The 17,085-nt window shown below is 42.8% G+C and overlaps 1 protein-coding gene across 3 annotated transcripts in view; it reads right to left on the reverse strand.

The window, feature by feature from the left end:
• Rnf121 (ring finger protein 121) overlaps window positions 1–17,085 on the reverse strand; it is a 74,635-nt gene that overhangs the window by 41,445 nt on the left and 16,105 nt on the right. For 2 of the 3 annotated variants that reach the window (XM_045145042.1, XM_045145043.1), the window contains one exon: window positions 193–230. In XM_045145042.1, coding sequence (XP_045000977.1) covers window positions 193–230 — 38 coding nt within the window. Of the gene's footprint in view, window positions 1–192; window positions 231–8,670; window positions 8,752–17,085 lie in introns of those variants that run through there. The other variant, XM_004650986.3, reaches the window with a different exon arrangement.

Consider the following 17,085-nt stretch of genomic DNA (forward strand, 5'->3'; position numbering starts at 1 on the left):
ATGGTGTAATTACCTATTTATTCCAGGAACTGAAGGTGCTACCCAGGGGTGACCCAGATACTTGGAAAGATCCCAAAAGGCCAGTCTGGCCAGTCATTAACCCCGCGTCCCACAGACATAGAAGAAAAAAGGCAGCTATACAATTCTGTCAGCTAGGTTAGCCTGTGGGGCCCGCACTGCTGCCACACTTACCTCCACTGTTCCTCTGGGGAAAGGTCTGACATGTCAACCTGTAGAAACATGCCACCAGAAAAATTAGTTATTGACTTAGAACTGTACTTGCCCAAAATAAAGTGCTCATGCATTCATCAATATTTCAAGGAATTAAGGGAAGCTTCACACCCTCCAATTTCTATGAAACCTTTCCCAACAATACTTCTTCCTTCTTTAACCACCTAGTTTGGTTAGGTCTATGACTGAGCAAATTCTGCATAGTTATGCTAGGCAAAGAAAGAGTAAGAGTCCTAAGACCCAAGATGCCCAAAGGAAGACAGAAACAGAAATGTTCTTGATTAAGTAGTAAAAAACAAGACAAGGAAGAATGAATGTCTTTTGACCCAATCTGGGGTGTTATTAATTACAGGGTTTTTGTTTTGTTTTGTTGTGTTGTACTGTGTTTTTTGTTGTTGTTGTTGTTTGGTTGGTTTCTCTCTAGCCCAGGCTGACCTGAAATTCACTATGTAGTCTCAGGGTGGTCTCGAACTCTCAGCAATCTTATCTCTGCCTCCCAAGTGCTGGGATTGAAGGTGTACACCACCATGACCAACTTTTTAATCAAAAAAATTTTTTTTAAATATTTTACTTTACTTATTTGAGAGAGAAAAGGGGGGTAGGAGAGAATGGGCTTGCCAGAGCCTCTAGCCACTGAAAATGAACTCCAGACATAAGTGCCACCTTGTGCATCTGGCTTACATGAATTCTGGGGAATCAAACCAAGTTCCTTTGGTTTTGCAGGCAAGTGCCTTAACTGCTAAGACATCTCTCCAGCCCAATTTTAAATTATCTTTAAGCACATGTGTCTTTGTGTGTATGGCACACAAGTGCGCCTACATGCATGTGGAGACCAGAAGGACCTTGGGTGTTGTTTCTCAGGAACATTGCCAACATTTTTTTTTTTTTTTTTTTTTGCTTTGCTTTTAAAGACGAGATCTCTCAATGTCCTGCAGGCTGCCAAGTAGGCTAGGCTGGCTGATTATGGAGCTCCAGAGAATCCTCCTGTTTCCACCTCTCCTGTCCTGGGATGATAAGCACATGCCACTGTGCCTATTGCATGGCTTCTGGGGTGTTGGAGTTTGAGTGTATGTCCCCTATAGACTCAGGTGTTTTCTTAAGCTTATAGCTTTAGTCTCCAGCTGCCTGGCTGGAAGACCTGTCACTGGGTGGGTGGGGGTGGAGATGCTGGAGTGCAGCCAAAAGGTGTGTCTAGGGGTGGATTTGAATTCCAGCCCAAAGGTACGCAGAGGGGCTTAGGAGATGTCTGCGGGTCCTGCTTGCTGCTTTGTTTCATTATTGCTGGTCAGTAGTGGTTTCTCAGCTTGAATTTAATATTTTATTTTTACTTATTTATTTGAGCAAGAGAGAGACAGAGAAAGAGGAGGAGAGAGAGGAGAGAGGAGACAGAGAGAGACAGAGAATATGAGTGAGCCAGGGCTTGTAGCCAATGCAAACGAACTCCAGACACATGTACCACCTTGTGCATCTGGCTTTCGTGGGTTCTGGGTACTGACCTGGGTCCTCTGGCTTTGCAGACAGGTACCTAAACTACTAAGGCATCTCTCCAGCCCTCTGCTTGGATTTATGAATGGGAGCCAACGTCTTCTGTCATTGATGAAACTTCCCTGGATCTGTAAGCTTGAAATAAATCCCTTCCTCCTCTAAACTGTGCTGGCCTGGTTGTTCATCCCAGCAATGTGGAGTTGAGGACGGTATGAGGATCCAGACTTTACCAATTACTCCATCTCCCCAGCCCTGCTATGTGACTCAATGGCTGCAGCCTAGCAGATAAAATATTAGACCAGATAAAGTAAACATTATCTCTGCTTTTATTTTTTTTACCTTTTTAAAAAATATTTTACTTATTTATTTGAGAGTATGGGGGGAGAAAGAGACAGAGAGAGATAATGGGCACACCTGGGCCTCAAGCCACTGCAAATGAACTCCAGATGCATGTGCCTTGAGCATTTAGCCTACATGGGTCCTGGAGAATCAAACTGGGGTCCTTTGGCTTTGCAGGCCAATGCCTTAACTGCTAAGCCATCTGTCCAGCTCATTTTTTACCTTTTTAAGGTTTAGAGAAATTTTATTAGATTAAGAAAAGGTCTTTTAAATGCAAAGTTCTGGTTCAATCTAGGGTCTTGCTTTTAGAGCAGAGTTTCTCAAACCTGGCACTAATAATATTTGGGAGAAGGAGGGGTCCTGTGCATTGTTAGTAGCATTTCCACATTTCTAACCAGGAATATCTACAGACGTTGTCAAATGTCCTCTGAGGAGGACAAAAATTTCCCATATAAACCATTGTTGCAGGGGCTGGAGAGATGGCTCAGCAGGTAAAGAGAAGTTGCCACGCACACATGAGGGCCTGAGAACACCTGAGTTCAAGTCTCCAGCACCCACATAAACAGCTGGGTATAGCCACGCATGTCAGTAATCTCAATCCTGGGTGGAGCAGAGACAAGGAGTCACTGGGGCTTATAAAAATGGCAAGTTCCAGAACTGGTGAGAAACAGATGAGCAATGGAGGGGACATCTGAAGTTTGCCTCTGGCCTCCTTCCACGTGTGCATAGGGCTGTGCACCTGCACACACACACGCATCACAAGCTGCCCCATAACAGTACTTATTTCCTGAGTTTCGAGTGCCTCTCTTCTTTGTTGCCATACAGAAACACACCAGTACTTCAGTCATTCAGTACACTCATCCCAAACTGAATAGAAAATGTTCCCTGATATAGCAAAGAGAGATAAGGTCTTGGAAAACTGCTCAAATAAAAATATTCCCAGTTTCCCACAGATCTGATAACTTTAGAAAAGCATTTTAAATATTTGGGAGATGGCTCAGAAGTTTAAAGGTGCTTGCTTGCAAAGCCTGCTGGCCTGGGTTCAACTCCCCAGTACCCAGGAAAAGCCAGATTCACAAAGTGGTACATGTGTCCGGAATACATGTGCAGTGGCAGTGGCAGTGGCAGTGGCCCTGGTGTAACTATTCTCTCTCTTCTCTTTTCTCTCTCTCACACTGCAAATAAATACATCAAAATACTTAAAAATGTATAGAACTTCATTCTACTACTGACCAAGTCATACATATTTTGCCAGGCATCCTTCATGTGTATGCATGTGAATCCTCATCACTATTCAAGAAGATCTTTCTGGCTTCTACATGTCCCAACTTAATAAAAGAAAAATAAAATCAAGAGCCGGGCGTGGTGGTGCATGCCTTTAATCCCAGCACTCCGGAGGCGGAGGTAGGAGGATCACCTTGAATTTGAAGCCAGATTGAGACTACAGATGAATTCCAGGTCAGCCTGAGCTAGAGTAAGACCCTACCTCGAAAAACCAAAAACAAACAAACAAAAAAACTATGACATGGAAAATGTTAATAAAAATTGAGAAAGAAAAAAAAAAAACTATGAAATAGGCTGGGTGTAGTGGCTCATGCCTTTAATCCAGCAGAGGTAGGAGGATCACGGTGAATTCAAGCAAGGCCATCCTGAGGTTATGTAGTGAATTCCATGTCAGTGTGGGCTAGAGTGAGACCCTACCTCAAAAAACAAAACAAGCCAGGCTTGGTGGCGCAAGCCTTTAATCCCAGCACTCGGGAGGCAGAGGTGGGAGGATTGTGAGTTCGAGGCCACCCTGAGACTCCATAGTGAATTCCAGGTCAGCCTGGGCTACAGTAAGACCCTACCTCAAAAAAACAAAAAAACAAACAAACAAAAAAAAACTATGAGATGAAATAAACCAAATGCATGTTCAAGGAAGTAAGAAAATCCACTGAAGGGAAAACTCCGGTGATACAGAGAACTGGGCCAGGCCTGGAGATGCCTTGGAGAGAGTGGACATGCATGTTAATGTCTGTGTCTTACTTTACCATTTGGAAATAGGATAAGACTTCTGACTCCAACATAGGGCTTTGAGGAAAGTACATTCAAAGGGACCATGGGATCTTACTGCCTCCCCTCCTGGAAAAGTGGGCACACTATATAAACTATTATGAGAGGCTGGGGACTGAAAGTTAGTGAAGCAGGACAGCAATGCTTCCATCATCACAAGAAAAGCAGATGAGAAGGACAAGCACTAAGGCTGGGAGCAGACTTAGGGCCTGAAGGAACTTACACTTCCCAAGTAGTACAGGTGTTAAGAGTGGGCTGGGGGCTAGAGATACAGCTTAGCAGTTAAAGTGCTTGCCTTCGAAATCAAAGGACCCAGGTTCAACTCCCCAGGACCCACATAAGCCAGCTGCATGAGGTGGCGCATCCATCTGGAGTTTATTTGAGAAAATGGAGGTATGCTCATTCTTTCCCTCCCCCCACCCCTTTCTCTGCTTCTCTGTCTCTCTCAAATACATTAAAATAAAATTCAAATTAAAAAAAAAAAAGTAGGCTGGATGGGCTTGAGATATGGCTTAGCAGTTAAGGTAATCAACTGTGAGGCCTAAGGACCCAGGTTCAATTCCCCAGTACACTCATAAACCAGACGCACAAAGTGGCACATGAGTCGGGAGTTTGTTTGCAGTGGCAGGAGGCCCTGCAAATGGTATGCCCATTCTTTCTATTGCCTCTTTCTCCTCTCTCTCAAATAAATGAATTTTTTTTTCAAGTGGCTTAGTGGTTAAGGCTTTTGCCTACACAGCCAAAGGACTCAGGTTTGATTCCCCACGTAAAGCCAAATGCACAAGGTGGGGTACGCATCTGGAGTTTGTTTGCAGTGGCTATAAGCCCTGGCACAACCATTTTCTCTCAATCTCTCTCTCTCTCTATATATATATATATGTATGTATGTATGTATGTATGTATGTATGTATGTATGTGTGTGTGTATGTATGTATATAAAACAAAGAAGAAAATAAAAATATTTTCTTACAAATGTCGCCAGGGGGCTGGAGAGATGGCTTAGCGGTTAAGCGCTTGCCTGTGAAGCCTAAGGACCCCGGTTCGAGGCTCAGTTCCCCAGGTCCCACGTTAGCCAGATGCACAAGGGGGCGCACGCGTCTGGAGTTCGTTTGCAGAGGCTGGAAGCCCTGGCGCGCCCATTCTCTCTCTCTCCCTCTATCTGTCTTTCTCCCTGTGTCTGTCACTCTCAAATAAATAAATAAAAAATGAACAAAAAATATATTAAAAAAAAAATGTCGCCAGGTTGGTGGCACATGGCTTTAACCCAGCACTCAGGAGGCAGAGGTAGAAGGATGAATTGCTTTGAGTTTAAGGCTAGCCTGAGACTACATAGTGAATTCTAGGTCAGCCTGGGCTAGAGTGAAACCCTACCTTGAAAACACAAAACAAACAAAAAAAAAGTGAAGAGTAACATATGATTTGGCTTTAATTATCTGTGCATAGAACTTAAGGGGGCTGGAAGTATGGCTCAGTGGTTAAAGGTACTTGCTTGTAAAACCTGTTGGCCCAGGTTTGATTCCCCAGTACCCATGCAAAGCCAGAGGCACAAAAGGACACACGTGTCTGGAGTTCATTTGCAGTGGCAGGAGGCCCTACGGTGCCTTCTCAAATAAATTAATCAATAAATAAAATTACTTAAATTACATTTAAACCAGCCTTCCAGCCCAAATGGAAAAACAAGGAAAGCTGTAAACTATAGCTATAATTAACCTGTACCATCTGCAAAGGTATCTTTATTTGCTACCTCATTAAGGAATTTATTCATTTGGGGCCAAGCACAAACCCAATCTGAAGGCACCTTGTCTAAAGCTCAGATAGGTAACTACGTAAGCTCTCAGGGTAAGGGTACTGATTGATGGAACCAAAACCAACTTGTAAGCCCTCTACATAAAGCATTTTATTGCTAGCCAATCACTCTTATGATCTCAAAGGGCTCCTAGTCATGCCAACTTACATAAGCACAGGTTAGGTTAAACCAAAAATGCTAGGCAGAGGACAAGAGAAAATTCTGCAAGGATGAAAAATGACCAAAGCTGGGTGCTATTTTCTCTTTATTATCATTATTATTTATTTGAGAGAGAAAGACAAAGACAAAGAGGCTTATGTGGGTCCTGGAGAAACGAACCTGGGTTCTTTGGCATTGCAGGCAAGCACTCTAGCCACTAAACCATCTCTCTAGCCCAGATGCTATTTTCTCAAGTACAAAAAATGCAGGCCAATACCACTATAGATCTACAAGTAAGCTCCTGTCTTCCACAAATATCACATACTGTGACCTCTGTGTGCTTTATTCCTAAGTCCCTCTCTTCCACCAAACCAAATTATTTTTCTCCAAAACCCTGGATGAATCTTCCTAGTTTCAGGCAAGCTTTTTAGACTGAATATTCTCATTGAAGACAATAACATCCTCTACTTTCTTGCTATGTGTGTACATAGTACAATAATAATAGTGACCTAAAAGACCACTATAAAATATAAAATATCAGAATCCATCCAAGAACTCCTGAATCAACAGGACATGGCAGTGCATGCCTTTAATTCCAGCACTCAGAAACCTAAGTTAGGAGGATTGCTGTGAGTTCAGGGCCAGCCTAAGACTAATTCCAGGTCAGCCTAGGCTAGAGCAAGACCCTACCTCAAAACAAAAAAAGTCCGGGTGCGGTGGCACACACCTTTAATCCCAGCATTTGGGAGGCAGAGGTAGGAGGATCACTGTGAGTTCGAGGCCACCCTGAGACTACATAGTGAATTGCAGGTCAGCCTGAGCTAGAGTGAGACCCTACCTCGAAAAACAAAACAAAACAAAACAAAAGTATTCTGGGCTGGAGAAATAGCTTAGTGGTTGAGGCACTTGCCTGCAAAGCCAAAGGACCCAGGTTTGATTCCCTGGGACCCATGAAAGCCAGATGTATAAGGTGGCGCATGTGTCGGGAGTTCACTTGCAGTGGCTGGAGGCCCTAGCGCCCTCTTTCTCACTCTCTATCTGCCTCTTTTCTCTCTCTTTCAAATAAATAATAAAATAATTTAAAAAGTATTCTCAAAAATAAAGCAAGCTAAGACAAGAAAGAGTGAAGGAGAAAGGCTAGAGGCATGGCTTAGTGGTTAAGGCATTTGCCTGCAAAGCCACAAGATCCCTTTTCAATTCCCCAGGACTCACCTAAGCCAGATGCATTAGGGGGCACATGTACCTGGCATTCGTTTACAGTGACTGGAGCCCTGGCATGCCCATTCTCAGTCTCTCTCTCAAAAAATAAATAAGTAAATTTTTTTTTAAAAAAAGAAACCAACTTATGATTTTTTAAAAAACAGAGTGAAGGAGACAACTGTGTTGTTACATATAGACACTGCTTTCCCTAAAAGCTTGCCAATACCAAGAGAAAACAAGCAAGGCAAAATGAGCAGTAATAGTCCATGTGATGTGTTTTATCTTACTCTTATTTTTCACTCCAAGAAGAGACCCTTCCCAGTGAAGAGAAAAAACAGCTTCAATTTGGTACAGCTCTTTATTTGCTACATGTCAACATACAGGTTACTTCTCTAGCCTGGGTTTCCCATCTAGAAAATGAGAGGATTGGCTTAGATGGCATTCATGTGCTCTTATGCTAAAATAGTATAATTCACACCAAATCTGTCTCACTGCAAATCTTTGGAATGAGCTGTAATACTTTGGTCTTCAAAACTGCCAGTTTCCTTAGTTACCACAGAAGGAGAGAAAAATGCCTTTTGGTATGATAAAGTATGAAAAACAATGTTACTAAGTAAATAAAAATTTACCGTGTGGTCTGCAACGTTAGAAGTATCCGTTACTCAGGGGATGGCCTCCTACCATGGTGTCAAGCACCAGCTAATTACAAAGGGCTCTACATTCTAGAATCCTGTCCTTTACTTCTTTGGGTTGGCAACTTGGTGTTTCAGTTATCAGTTGATCCTTCCATGTCAGAGAATGACCAGCCACACAGTTAGATGTCATTCTTTCACAACAGTAGGAGTAAACAAGTCCAACTTTTGTCCGTGCAGTATCTACAGTATGATACGGAGAACCACTGATTTTTTTTTTTTTTTGGTTTTTGAGGTAGGTTCTCACTCTAGCCCAGGCTGACCTGGAATTCACTATGTAGTCTCAGGGTGGCCTCAAACTCATAATAATCCTACTACCTCTGCCTCCAGAGTGCTGGGATTAAGGGCGTGTGCCACCCCAGCTGGCTTAGATTTTAAAGTCATGTACACACACACATTCTGTGAACACCAGTGTTTATTTCACATATACATGCTATCCAGCTTCCCTAAAATTAGAGATGATGGGAGCTGGAGAGATGGCTTAGCAGTTAAGGCATTTGCCTGCAAAGCCAGAAGATCCCGGTTCAACGCTCCAGGACCCACATAAGCCAGATGCACAAGGGGGGGTGCATGTGTCTGGAGTTTGTCTGCAGTGGCTAGAGGCCCTGGCACACCCATTTTTCTCTTTCTCTCTCTCTGCCTATTTCTCTCAAATAAATAGAAAAAATATATATATATTTTTAAAAAATAACTCAAGACTAATTAGTCAAAATGGAACTACCTCACCTTTCAGACTTCCAAAGTTGTAAGTCAGCTGGGGACATTGGACGGACACACTGTAGCCAAACTGTAAGGGCAGACAGCACGCTGAGCAGTGAAGAGAAAGCAGGAGAGGGTGTGACTGCTGCAGCTGCTGCGGCCTTCCCTCCACTTCCAGCCATCCACGCACCCCGAGCTCTTCAAATCTGAGCACGCCTATAACTTGCCTCTTGGGTTCGTCAATTCCTGTCCTATCAAGCTGCTACTTCTCAGTCTGGATGCCTCTCCTGGACCTCTTCTGTTTCCTATACACAACCCAGCTTCCACATGTCCTGTACTCGTCTTTCAAGGCTGAAATACCCAACCAGATGCCATCTTCTCTAGAAATCCTTCCAGTACAGACCTATCCTCTGTGTACTCCTAAAGTTTTTAGTGTCCAGACTATGTGCTGATCTTATCTACCTACCTACAAAATCTCCCTTTAACCTGGCGGCGTGGTGGTGCATGCCTTTACTCCCAGCACATGGGACACAGAGGGAGGAGGATTGCTGTGAGTTCAAGGCCAGCCTGGGACTACAGAGTTTCAGGTCAGCCTTACCTTGAAAAACCAAAAAAAAAAAAAAAAAAAAAAGCCAGGAAGAAGGATTTGAATCCGGACACTTTAAGAAAGGATTAGAGGTGCTGGAGAGATAGCTTTACAGTTAATCACTTGCCTGTGAAGCCTAAGGACACTGGTTCGAGGATCAGTTCCCCAGGACCCACATAAGCCAAATGCACAAGATGGCGCAGGCACCTGGAGTTTGTTTGCAGTGGCTAATGGCCCTGGTGCACCCATTCTCTCCCTCTCCCTCCCTCCCTCCCTTTCTCTCTCTCTCTCTCTCTCTCTGCCTTTTCTCCCAGTGTCTGTCTGTTGCTATCAAATAAATAAATAAAAATAAACAAAAAATAAATTTAAAAAGAAAGAAAAAAAAAAGCCAGGCATGGTAGCATGTGTCTGAAATTCCAGTGCTGGGGCTTACTGGATAGCTAGTCTAGCTGAATCAGAAGTCTAGGTTCATTTTGAAACCCTGTCTCAAAGAACTAAGGAAGAGCTGGGCGTGGTGACACACGTCTTTAATCCCAGCACTTGGGAGGCAGAGGTAGGAGGATCACCGTGAATTCAAGGCCAGCCTGAGAAGACATAATGAATCCCAGGTCAGCCTGAGCTAGAGTGAGACCCTATCTCAAAAAAAAAAAAAAAAAAAAAAACAACCCAAAAACAAAAACCTGAAGAAGACACTGGTATTGACCTCTGGCCCTCTGGCCTACACACACACACACACACACACACACACACCTGCTCATACTTATGCACCCACATACATAAGAATACACATTCAAATAAAATAGAATTGAAAGAGCTATTGCATATATAAAATGCTTAACATAGTGCCTGGGACACAGTAAGCAGCGAGAAAGCTAGCCATTATCATCAGCAGAGTAGGAAAAAAAAAAGATTGAAAAAAAAGACTGATTTGCAGAGCACTAAATGATAACTCAGAAGTTCAACTAAACCCTGAGGGAAATGGGGACTAAATGCCACACAGGGCTTTAAAGAGTTGGGCTGGGGAGTGGTTAAAGGTACTTACTTGAAAGCCTGCCAGCCAGGGTTCAAGTCCCCAGTACCCATGTACAGTAACACATGCATCTGTAATCAGTCTACTGCACCAAGAGGCTCTGGCATGCCCACACTTACTCTCTTTCTCTGCTCATAAATAATTAAATATATATATATAGATTGCCCGGAGTTTGAGGCCACCCTGAGACTACATCCAGATCAGCCTGGGCTAGTGTGAGACCTGCCTTTAAAAACCAATAATAATAAGAATAAGAATAATAAGTAAAATTAAATAATAAAAAAAATAAGCAGGGGCATGGTGGTGTGTGCCTTTAATCCCAGCACTTGGAAGGAAGGCCAAGGTAGGAGGATCACTATGAATTTAAGGACAACCTGGAGCTACAGAGTAAGTTCCAGGTCACCCTGGGCTAGACTGAGACCCTACCTCAAAAAACCAAAAAATAAAAATAAATAGGTCTGGGGAGGTAGCTTAGCAACTAACGTGCTTGCCTGTGAAGCCTAAGGACCTAGGTTAATTCCCCAGAACCCACATAAGCCAGATGCACAAGGTAGTGCATGTGACTGGAGTTCATTTGCAGTGGCTGAAGGCCCTGGCATGCCCATTCTATCTGCTTCTTTCTCCCTCTCTCCAATAAATAAATATTAGAAAAAAATAAATTTAAAAAGTTACAGAATATATTCAGTTATTGACAATACCAACAAGGAAATGGGGAAGAAGATAGAATGAACAAAAATATTGGCAGGGTTTATGCTTGCCCTGGCCCCAGGGTTTCTCTTTAGCTGTCTAGGATCAAAAGCCCCACGGCTATGACCCAGCATCCTCTTGAGAAAGCTGCACTTTAGAGAGGAAGCTAATGAGTTTATGTTTACCTATAGATTTTCCTCTGAGGAACAAAAGACATAACAAATGACTTGAAGGTAAAACACAATGAAATAAAGGGGATGAGAAATAACTCTAGATGGATGACTTAGATTAGCTTCTTTGGGATAACCAAACTTGGGCCAAATAGCCTCAGGCATACTGATGCACCATTCTCCAGGGGCATTCTATAGCAGGGTTTGTGCCTCCAAAAGTCAGAGATGCAAAGAAGCAGAATCCAGAACAAGCCAATCTTGGGCTGGAGAGATAGTTTACTGGTTAAGGCGCTTGCCTGCAAATCCTAAGAATCCTGGTTCAATTCCTCAGTACCCATGTAAGCCAGATGCACAAGGTAGCACATGCATCTGGAGTTTGTTTGCAGTGGCTAGAGGCCCTAGCATGACCATTTACCCTCTCTCTCCCTCTCTGACTCTAGCCAATCTAAAGAATACTGCAATAGAGCGGGGCGTGATGGCGCACACCTTTAATCCCAGCACTCGCGAGGCAGAGGTAGGAGGATTGCCATGAGTTCAAGGCCACCCTGAGGTGACAGAGTTAATTCCAGGTCAGCCTGAGCTAAAGTGAAACCCTACCTCGAAAAAACCAAAAAAAAAAAAAAGAAAAAAAAAAAAGGGATACTGCAATAAAGATACTCCAAGAGGGAATACACAACCCATGGAATGATCAGCCTATCAAATCTCTTTAAAGGGACTTAAACACAAACTAAAGATCTTATAAATAAATGGATACTCACTTCTTTGGTAGCTATTAAAAAAATATGAGCTGGGAGTGGTGGCACACGCTTTAAATGCCAGCACTTGGGAGGCAGAGGTAGGAGGATCACCTTGAGTTCAAGGCCACCCTGAGACTACATGGTGAATTCCAGGTCAGCCTGAGCTACAGTGAGACCCTACCTCAAAACACCAAAAAAAAAAAAAAAAAAAAAAAGCTAGGCATGGTGACTCACACCTTTAATCCTAGCACGTGGAAGGCAGAGGTAGGAGGATTGCCATGAATTCCAGGCCACCCTAAGACTACATATTGAATTCCAGATCAGCCTGGGCTAGAGTGAGACCCTACATCAAAAAAACAAAAAACAGGGCTGGAGAGATGGCTTAGCGGTTAAGCGCTTGCCTGTGAAGCCTAAGGACCCCGGTTCGAGGCTCGGTTCCCCAGGTCCCACGTTAGCCAGATGCACAAGGGGGCGCACGCGTCTGGAGTTCGTTTGCAGAGGCTGGAAGCCCTGGCGCGCCCATTCTCTCTCTCTCCCTCTACCTGTCTTTCTCTCTGTGTCTGTCGCTCTCAAATAAATAAATAAATAATTGTAAAAAAAAAAATTTAAAAACAAAAAAAAACCAAAAAAGTATAAATTGGGAGTTTGACAAGTGGTTTAGTGGGTAAGGTACTTGTCTGCAGAGCCAAAGGACCCAGATTCAATTCCCCAGGACCCATTAAGCCAGATGCACGAGGTGGCACATGCATCTGGAGGTCATTTGCAGTGGCTGGAGGCCCTGACACGCCCATTTTCAATCTTTCTCTCTCTCTCCCCTCTCATAAGTAAATAAAAATACAATATTTTTAAAATGCATAAATTGGGCTGGAGAGATGGCTTAGCAGTTAAGGTACTTGCCTGTGAAGCCTAAAGACCTAGGTTTAATTCCTTAGTACCCATGTAAACCAGATGCACAAGGTGGCGCATGTGTATGGAGTTTGTTTGCAGTGGCTGGAGGCCCTGGCGAGTCCATCTGCCTCTCTCTCTCTTAAATAAGTATTTTTTTAAATGTATTAAGTAAAATCTGGGTGTAGTGGTACACATCTTTTTTTAATATATATTTTACTTTTATTTATTTGAGAAAGAGGCATTAGAGAGAGAACGGGTATGCCACAGCCTCCAGCCACTGCAGAGGAACTCCAGGCGCATGCAACCCCTATACATATGGCTTATGGGAGTTCTGGGGAATCAAACCTGGGTCCTTTGGCTTTGCAAGCAAGTGCCTTAACCACTAAGCCATCTCTACAGCCCATGGCGCACATCTTCAATCCCAGCATTCAAGAGGTAAGAGAATCACCATGAGTTTGAGGCCAGTCTAGGGCTTCAAAGTGAGTTCCAAGTCAGTCTGAGCTAAAGTGAAACTCTAGGGCTGGAGATGGCTTAGCAGTTAAGCGCTTGCCTGTGAAGCCTAAGGACCCCGGTTCGAGGCTCGGTTCCCCAGGTCCCACGTTAGCCAGATGCACAAGGGGGCGCATGCGTCTGGAGTTTGCAGAGGCTGGAAGCCCTGGCACGCCCATTCTTTCTCTCTCCCTCTGTCTTTCTCTCTGTGTCTGCCGCTCTCAAATAAATTAAAAAAAAATGAATAAAGTGAAACTCTACCTTGAAAAAACAAACAGACTTTTGGGCAGAAGTATACAGGAGGGTTGGATAATGCTGCACCAAAAAGCCACAGGTGCTACAGAAAAATGTCAGTGTCAGAAGTGAGACCTCCCAGTGAGCTGTTGGTCAAGGAGGGCCCCAAAACAATATAGGCTATTGCCAAGGCTCTTGGATGCCCACCAAAATTAGATGGTAAGACCCTGTTGCTGAATACACCACATGCTTTGCTTTCAGGACACTGAGAAATCAAGCTAGAGCTGAGCTGCAAGCCTCCTCCCTGTTTAGTGGCATTGTCCTGGAAGGTGCTTTGCAACCTGCTAGGTGAATGTCATTGACAGTCTTAACCAGCAGTGGATCCTGCAAACCACACAGTGGCCAGCCAGGCAAGATGTGCCGGCTAGTACAATAGTGGCATGTCTGATATGGGGGTAACCAAAAGCTCAAATTGGATTTGAGGTCTGTTTCACAGAAGGGAATTTGTGCCTGATACTGAAAAGCCCAGTCAAAAGTCTATGGCTGAGAAGCCCGAGGGGAAGCTGCTTCTGCTGCTCAGCTATAGGAACGTATTATCCCACCAAACTGCCTTCTCAATGCTTATGCTTGGCCCATGTACTGGTGCTGCTTTCACATTTGGTTGGGGAGTTTCTCTTTTCAAATGGTAGTGACTGTTTAGAAAACTCAAAACTCATCATTTCTGAGGAGAGGTTCCAGTTGAATGCTCAGCACTAGATGAGGCATCTTTAAAGAACCTTCAAATGGGGCTGGAGTGATGGCTTAGTGGTTAAGCGCTTGCCTGTGAAGCCTAAGGACTCCGGTTCGAGGCTCGGTTCCCCAGGTCCCACATTAGCCAGATGTACAAGGGGGCGCACGTGTCTGGAGTTCGTTTGCAGAGGCTGGAAGCCCTGGCACGCCCACTCTCTCTCTCTCCCTCTATCTGTCTTTCTCTCTGTGTCTGTCACTCTCAAATAAATAAATAAATAAAAATATTAAAAAAAAAAAAAAGAACCTTCAAATGAGTGTAAGGGCTACACCTGGCACCTTAAACTCCTCCACTGAAGATATATAAAGTCGGATTTATACAGCTAAGAACACTGCAGATAATTAGAAAACCCAACCATCAAACCAACTCAAGATGCAAAAATCTCTACATTATAATACAAGAAACACACACACAAAATATCAAGACAATACAATCCCACCAAAAATTATAAATCCATCAGAAATGACCTCCTGTGAGATTGCTTTAGATGAAATGCCTGACAAAGATTCAAAAAAATGACAAGATCTATGTTCAAAGGAATCAAAGAAAGAAACCAACTCCTGAAGGAATCCCAAGAAAACACAGGAAACCAACTTAATGAAATAAGTAGGTCAATGCAGAACATGAGTAAGGAAATAGAAATAATGGAAAAAACACCAATCAGACATACTAGAAATGAAAAGCAGAGTAAGTCAAACAGAAACTATGTAGAAAGTCTCACCAGTAGCATGAGTTAAGGAGAGGACCTAACCGTAACCCCCAAGTAAGGAAAGAAATGCCAATACACATACAGGAAGCCTATAGAATGACAAGCAGACAAAAATCAAGAAAGAACCTCTTATTATCATATTATAATTAAAACAAAACACACAAACCAAAGAAAATACACTGAAAGCAGTTAGAAAAATCAAGTCACATACAAAGGCAAGCCCATCAGGATCACAGCAGATTACTCAACACAAACTACAAAAGCCAGAAGGACTTGGAATGATGTATTCCAAGTTCTGAAAGATAACAACTCTGTATTCTTTCCTTCTCTTAAGCTGCATAAAGTTCTATCTCTTTAAGTCCTATAATAAAATCTTTCTAAACTTGATACTTGGGTCTGTGGGTTTCATTTGTCAAAATTCATAAGACAATAACCAGGAAAGTCACTGACTCAGTAGTTCTATGTGACTGTGGCCATCCAGCACTATGCCTCCTGAGTTATTGCCCACCCAAAAGCCATAGACACTACAAATTCCAACATCACCATGCCCAGCATGCCAGACTTTTATTTTTTTATATATTATTTACTTTTGGTTTTTTGAGGTAAGGTCTTACTCTAAGCCCAGACTGACCTGGAATTCACTATGTAGTCTCAGGGTGGGCTCAAGTTTATGGCAATCCTCCAACCTCTGCCCCTGTGCACCACCACAGCCGGCTCAAGATTTAGAATGATATATCCCAAGTTCTGAAAGATAACAGCTGTTAAGCAAGATTACTTTATCCTACAAAGCTATCCATTCAAATAGAAGGAGAAATAAGGACATTCTACAACAAAATCAGGCTAAAGGAATATTTAAAGACAAAACCAGGTCTACAGAAAATACTTGAAAGGATCCACCATGCTGAATAGAAAGAAAAGCACACATATAAGGAACCTGGAAAAAAACAAACCATACTCAAATACTAGTTAATACAAGAGAGCAAAGGTAAAACCGGAAGAACTACAACAAAAGAAAAATGGCAAAAATAAACACATATCTTTCAATAAAAACTTTTTTTTTCCCCCCAAGATAGAATCTCACTCTAGCTCAGGCTGACTTGGAATTCACTATGTACTCTCTGGGTGGCCTTGAACTCATGGTGATCCTCCTACCTCTGCCTCCCGAGTGCTGGGATTAAAGGTGTGAGCCACAAGGCCTGACCTTAATAATAGCTCTTAATATTAATGGCCTCAACGCATCAACAAAAAGACACAGGTTTGCAGACTGGGTTAGAAAGCATGGTCCTTCAATTTGTTGCTTCCAAGAAACTCACCTTTCTATAAAAGATGGACACTATCTTAGGGTGAAAGGTTGGAAAATAGTGTTTCAAGCAAATGAGCCTAGAAAAAAAAGCAGGTGTTGCTATCCTAATACCCGATGGTGTAGATTTCAGGCTGACATTAGTTAGGAAAGATAAGGAAGGTCACTTTATATTGATTAAGGGCACACTCCAACAGGAGGACACTACAATCCTAAACATATATGCATCTAACATGGGGGCTCCCAAATTCAAACAAACACTTAGAACTAAAGTCACAGATAACACCAAACACAGTTATAGTGGATGATTTTAACACCCCACTCTCATCAATTGACAGTCATCCTGGCAAAAAATAAACAGAAATGCATCTGGATTAAGTGAGGTCATAGAACTAATGGACCTACCTCCTATTTACAGGACATTTCACTGAAATGCTATAGAATATACATTCTTTTCAGCAGCACATACAACATTCTCTAAAATAGCCTATATATTAGAGCACAAAGCAAATCTTAACAAATACAGAAAAATTGAAATAATTCCTTGCATTCTATCTGATCACAATGGGATCAAACTAAAATCAAACCGGGTGTGGTGGCACAGCCTTTAATCCCAGCACTCAGAAGGTAGAGGTAGGAGGATCTTTGTGAGTTCGAGGCCACCCTGAGACTACATAGTGAATTCCAGGTCAACCTGGGTTAGAATGAGACCCTACCTCCAAACTGTTAAAAAAAAAAAGAAAGAAAGAAAGAAAGAAACTACAAATCAATAGCAAGAAAAGCTATATGCCATAGACAAAAATATTGGAAACTAAACAAGACACT

The sequence above is a fragment of the Jaculus jaculus genome, chromosome 3, assembly GCF_020740685.1.
Source record: "Jaculus jaculus isolate mJacJac1 chromosome 3, mJacJac1.mat.Y.cur, whole genome shotgun sequence".
Taxonomy (NCBI): domain Eukaryota; kingdom Metazoa; phylum Chordata; class Mammalia; order Rodentia; family Dipodidae; genus Jaculus; species Jaculus jaculus.